General features: G+C 35.7%; 1 protein-coding gene across 3 annotated transcripts; it reads left to right on the top strand.

Moving 5' to 3' along the window:
* The first annotated feature begins 250 nt into the window (after window positions 1–250).
* Window positions 251–5,461, top strand: LOC107613010 (putative inactive leucine-rich repeat receptor-like protein kinase At3g03770). 3 transcript variants are annotated; one of them, XM_016314826.3, is made up of 7 exons: window positions 251–2,150; window positions 2,688–2,818; window positions 2,994–3,234; window positions 3,549–3,751; window positions 3,851–3,897; window positions 4,201–4,312; window positions 5,045–5,461. In XM_016314826.3, exons 1-7 carry the CDS (start codon window positions 548–550, stop codon window positions 5,312–5,314), a joined length of 2,607 nt encoding a protein of 868 aa, XP_016170312.1. In that variant the 5' UTR covers window positions 251–547; the 3' UTR covers window positions 5,315–5,461. The 3 variants fall into 3 exon arrangements, with proteins under 3 accessions (XP_016170312.1, XP_088353712.1, XP_016170311.1); XM_088497586.1 differs by having other exon boundaries at window positions 256–2,150; window positions 3,546–3,751; XM_016314825.3 differs by having other exon boundaries at window positions 306–2,150; window positions 3,540–3,751.
* The last annotated feature ends 726 nt before the right edge of the window (window positions 5,462–6,187 follow it).

The raw sequence follows: 6,187 nt of genomic DNA, 5'->3' as shown, positions 1-6,187 counted from the left end.
CAATTGTTTTTATCTTTTCTAAAAGCTAAAACAAAAATACGCTATTTAGCCATGTGTCTAATATGACAAATCAGAATAAGTTCAATATTTTATTCATTAACTCAAAGTTAAAAAGAATATAGGGATTTATAGTACTTAAAATTGGATCTTGAGGATCAATATAAAAAATTTTAAATCTAAAAAACTAAAAAATAAAAATCGTGAACCTGAGTTACCACTATAAAATTTAGTTGTTTGTCGATATTAAAATATAATTGGTAGAGTTAGAATCTTTAAAACTATTTTAAAGTGTGCTGCCAACATGAGAGAATATGACGAACAGCTTTAGTGTTTAATCAATACAATTCACGCTTGAATATAGAAGATTAAGGTGAACCTTAACAAGAAAAATAATGTCCCTGCAAATAAAAAAAAAAAATTTGAGGTTTCCTTCATTGTTCATGATAAGTGATAACACTCGGACACAACTTGGTATCATGCCCATGGAGGATCAGAAAGAGAAACCATAGTGAAACAGAAAATAGCTACACAGTTTTTTCTGCTGAAGATGATGGCAAAACCAGTTTCCAATTCCAATTCCCACTCACACCTAATTCCATTACTCATTTTGATCCTGTTCTTTTCCACCATCTTCCATCTCTCAGAGCAGTTACAATTTTCTCAGACCCAAACACTTCAAAACTTCCAGAACCTTCTCGGCTACCCCCAAGAACTTTTAACCCTCAACACCAACACAGACTTCTGCAACATTGAACCAACCCCACACTTCACACTCGTTTGCTATGAAGAAAATCTCACACAGCTGCATGTTGTTGGCAACGGTTTCAGTCCCAACGCATTGCCACAGAACTTCTCATCAGAAACACTATTCGCCACACTCGCCACACTCTCAAGCTTAAAAGTCCTCAGTCTCGTTTCTCTTGGTCTCTGGGGTCCAATACCTCAAACCATTTCTCAGTTATCTTCTCTTGAAATACTCAACATAAGTTCAAACCATTTCAGTGGTGTTGTTCCGTCACAGATTTCACTTCTCAAGAACCTTCAATCACTGGTTCTTGATAACAACCTTTTAGAAGGCGTTATTCCAAGCGAAATAGGGACTCTTCAAGGCTTGGCTGTGCTTAGTATGAAGAACAATTCGCTCAGTGGAACCGTTCCAGATTCAGTTAGAACATTACAAACACTGCGAGTTTTGGATTTGTCAAATAACAAAATCTCAGGGGATTTACCTAGCCTTCGCCATCTGTCGAACCTTCAAGATCTTAACCTGGAGAACAACAAATTCGGGCCTCATTTTCCATCTCTTCCAACTAAATTGGTTTCGCTTGTTCTAAAGAATAACAGCTTTAAGCTTGGTCTTCCTTCGGGTTTAGTCACTTTCTACCAGCTTCAGAAACTCGACGTTTCGCTTAACGGTTTCGTTGGGCCGTTCTTACCTGCGTTGTTATCTCTTCCTTCTCTTAATTACCTTGATGCTTCCTCAAACAAGTTCACCGGAATGCTGTTCAAGAACGACACGTGTAATGATGAGCTTGTTTTCGTGAACTTGTCTTCGAATCTGTTGAGAGGGGAACTTCCCACATGTTTGAAACCGGTCGTTCTATACGCCGGGAATTGTTTATCGAACGACGACGGCCGGAATCAGAACCCTGCCAGCTTCTGCAGCAACGAGGCTATTGCTGTTAAAATCATGCCTCCTCAAGAGAATCACAAGAGGACAACCGGAAAAACGGTTCTCGTGTCCAGTATGGGAGGGATAGTTGGTGGAGCATTGATTGTTGGAGTGGTTATTTTGGTAGTTAGCCGGGTTCATAAGAAGGGTAGTGTTGTAAAAACACCTGTGAAACCGACCTTGGAGATCGTTATCAGCCAGGCGAAAAAGGAAGAGGAAGACGAAGACAAAGAGGAAGAAGAAAAGGAAACGGAAAAGGAAGGCATGGTAGCTGCTTCTTCAAGATCCTTGTCCATATCCGTGTTGCAGCGGATCATGAAAAGGGTGCCGGATAAGGGCGCTGTGGAGTCGTTTACAAGGTCCATGAAGGAGCATGTCATGAACAGAATGCATAACAAAAATGGTGTGAGGACAAGTACAAGGTCTATAATAGAACATGCATCTTCAGTGAACACTGCAAAGCTGCTCACAGATGCAAGTAAATCCACAAATCCTTTCAATTCTTTCTTGCTGTATAAGTTTAACACACAACAAAATAGGATTATTAATTATTGTTATATTTTTTATTTTTTTTAAACTTTTGGTTGATTAGAGGAGGAGTAAACCACAATTTTAGCCCCACAAAAAGCAATGAATCTGACAATTTGTCTCTCAAAAGAAAGCTCTTGGTCCCTAGAGATAAAAAATGTTTGACAAAATCCCAAAAATGCCTCTGTTTTTGCCTAAATTTTGGGAAATTTTATCGAACATTATCGTCTTTTGAAGATCAAATGAGTATTTATTTGTTTTAAGGGTTAAATTGTTAGTGTCATAATCTTTCGGGAGCTTAGTGTTTTATTCTTAGAGAAGATTAAAAGGGTCTTTTGAGAGGGTGTTTGTCTATCAGGTTGTAGTTGCTGAAGAAGATTCAAATAAGTGACAAACATTGTGCTGAAATGCATATAACATATCTAATAAACAAGAAAATTATGAAATTTCATTAAGAATTTCGTATTGTATTGTTCCTTGTCAACAGGGTATATATCAGAAACAATGAAGATGGGAGCCAGCTTTCCAGCTTACAGAACCTTTGCTTTGGATGAACTGAAGGAAGCTACAAATAATTTTGATGCATCAAGTTTCGTTAGTGAGGGTCCACATGGCCAGGTATGCAATTGTGCTATATTACATATGAGAAGTTGAGAACATATATTCCAGAATTCTTTCTCGATGTTTCTTTTCTGCTGTTATTGGATAAAATTCTCTATTTAAAATGCTAGTTTTGTTGATCAAGTTTGTGACATCAAACAAAATTTTAAGTAACTTTGAATATGATGCTCAGATATATAAGGGGGTGCTCTCCGATGGAATGCCTATTACAATCAGAGGATTGAAAATGCGAAAGAGACATAGCCCTCAAAATTACATGCACCACATTGAGTTGATTTCGAAACTTCGGCATTCACACTTGATCAGTGCTCTTGGTCATTCATTTGAATGCAACCAGGATGATTCAAGCGTCAGCACTATATTCCTCATATTTGAGTTTGTTCCAAACAAGAGTTTAAGGAGTTATGTGTCTGGTAAGTTTATTTTTCAATCACAATTTCCCTTCTACTGTCCTTGTGTACCTGAATTCAAGCTAAGAAACGCTGACATACCAACCTACTAAGGTGTGTCCGACAATGCATCTGAGTATTTAATCGATGATTATTGTTATTATTATTATAACTATTATTATTCATTCAAATTTATTAGTTGTCTATGTCTTGCTATTTTCAAATATTTGGTGTCTCCGTATCTGTATCCGTTTCTGTATCTCGTCAAGATTAATTGTCTGAGTTTCACAGAAGCAAAGTACTTTTGAAACTCATGTAACATAAATTAGTGCCAGCAGGATCTCCTAGTGAAAAGCTTTCTTGGACGCAGAGGATATTAGCTGCGATTGGAGTGGTAAAAGGCATTCAATTCTTGCACACAGGGATAGTGCCTGGACTATATTCCAATAATCTGAAGATAACTGATGTTCTTTTGGATAACAATCTTAATGTTAAAATAAGCAGTTATAATCTGCCACTCTCTGCAGAAACTAGAAGACTGGTAAGTGGATGAAATCTGTTTATATGCTTCTAATCGTAAGTATTTACTCTTCGCTCGTTCTGATTTTCTAAGAAAAACTGTTTGCTTCTGAACTTTCAGGTCACCAATGGACCTTACCCTGGATTAAAAGGAAACTTCCAAGAAAGGTAAAAGAAAATATTAGTTCTGATATCCTTATAGCATAATCCTTCTGTCTACAAAGAAAATATTAGTAATTCATCTAAACTGTCTAATTGCCAAGTAGAATACTGAAACTTGTCTTATGTTATATGTTAAATTGAAACGGCAGTTATTGTGAACAAGAAGTAGTAGGATCATTTGATATTCAGTAATTCAGTCTTACATAAGGGACCCCTTGATGATTGTCTAATGTCTATAAATGTTTTAGATTTTTTTTTCTTGCCAACATAGTTGAGGGTGAACACTGAATAAGTGATTTCCTTTTGCAGGATAATGGATGCAGACAAGAATGATGTCTATGATATTGGGGTAATCTTGCTTGAAACCATTTTGGGTCGACCATTGATGTTCCACAATGAAGTTGGCACTCTCAAAGATCTTGTGAGTCAATAAGAAATTACATATAATTTTGTCAGTAATCATTGAACAGTAAGAAACATAGTGCAACTTAGATATTACTCATTCTTCAGTTTATTACTTACTCTCACTCTTATATTTATATATTGATCCAATAATGTATCAAAGGTTAACAGTGAGAGATAAAAAGGAAATGGGAAGTGTAGAACATACAATAGGACTAACAAACACCAAGGGAAACTACCATTTTTACTCCCAAAATATTTCAACTCAGACAAAATAGCCTCTAAAATTAAAGAGGCACCCGTTGACTGTGGTCCTCCAAAGATCAAGAAAACTTAAGAAACATCACTAAACCTGGTATATATAGCAATTAACAGTAGCATTTTCTGTCATGAAACTACTCTCAAAAGTTTATAGAAAAGGCACATGAATGGTTATATCTCTGACACGTCTTCCTTAAGTAAGAGCTTCTTCTTTGGGTTTGTTTGAATTTTTGCATAGGCCTTCTTTTCTTTTCTTTTTTTTTTATTTGCTTTATGTTAACCCTTTTTTTTTTTTCTCATTTTTTGGATTCACCAAAGATTATCTTTAGGTCATAGAAGCTCTCATCTTTTTACTAAACTTCACATATGTAGTAATTAAACAGTAGATTCTTAATTCAGGGCCGTTTCTTCTAACTTGAATCTATCTAGTGCCAAAATGAGAGTTTATCCATACCATATAATTCTGACATGACACGTGGTTTTTATGCAGTTACAAGTAAGCATAAAAACTGATGATATAGCAAGGAGGAGTATTGTTGACCCAGCAGTTCACAAGGAATGCTCAAATGAATCATTAATGACAATGATGGAGATTTGTGTAAGGTGCCTCTCCAATGATCCTACTGAAAGGCCTTCTGTGGATGATGTTCTCTGGAATCTGCATTTCGCTGTGCAAGTTCAGAATTCTTGGAGGAGAGACTCTAATGATCAGAGAGGCTCACCCGCATCATCATCCTCCCATGAGACAAGAGTTGTATGAATATGAAGAAGTCCTCCATGGAACTTATAGAGGAATGTGTTTGCTACCATGTATGTACAAAAGTTTGATCATATACAGATTGGATGAGCTTGATTATCAGTTTTTAAATTATTGTTAGTTCAACTTTCATTGTCAGATTTCACTCAACTCGTGATCCTAAGATCTTTTTTTTGGCCTCCTTTTTATTCATTTATTCTACCATTTTTGTTTTGTTACCGGATAATTCTCTCAATGCAGAAAGGCAAGTCAAATTTGATTTGGGTTTATCTTTTTTGGGGATTTCAACCGTTTTTATGAACACATTCTAAGTAGATATATAGAATAACAAGTCAACAAACTCTTACTTCTCTTACCCCAAAAGGGAATAACCCAACCTACTTGAGGAACTTTCGATCTATTAGTTTATGCAATGTTTATAAGGTTATTTCCAAGGTTTTGGTTAATAAATTAAGACCATTTCAATTTAGGACCATTGGTTTTGTTAGAAACAAGAGAGTAATATGAAGAATGTATTATTGAGTGTGTCGAGAATGGTACAATGTACAAGGGTATATATAGGTGTTAGAAGAATAAAACAATAAAAGTACAAAATTTTACAACAAATATACAGATATACTATATAAATATAAATGATATAACTGATCTAAATTGATCCTAATTATCCTAATTATACTCTAACATCCCCCTCAAACTCAAGTGGGAGCTAAAGATACTATCTTGAGTTTGGATACTAGAGTCCGAAAACGAGTAGGATGATGAACTTTCGTGAAGATATCAGCAGTCTGATCCAGAGTCCCAATAGCTATGAGATAAACATTATCAATAAGGAAACGTTGCTGGACAAAATGACAATCAATCTCCATGTATTTGGTG

Source organism: Arachis ipaensis, chromosome B8 (assembly GCF_059453495.1).
Source record: "Arachis ipaensis isolate K30076 ecotype BB chromosome B8, ASM5945349v1, whole genome shotgun sequence".
In the NCBI taxonomy this organism is placed as follows: domain Eukaryota; kingdom Viridiplantae; phylum Streptophyta; class Magnoliopsida; order Fabales; family Fabaceae; genus Arachis; species Arachis ipaensis.
Note: the sequence above shows the minus strand (reverse complement) of the source record. Positions and strands in the feature narration are given on the sequence as shown.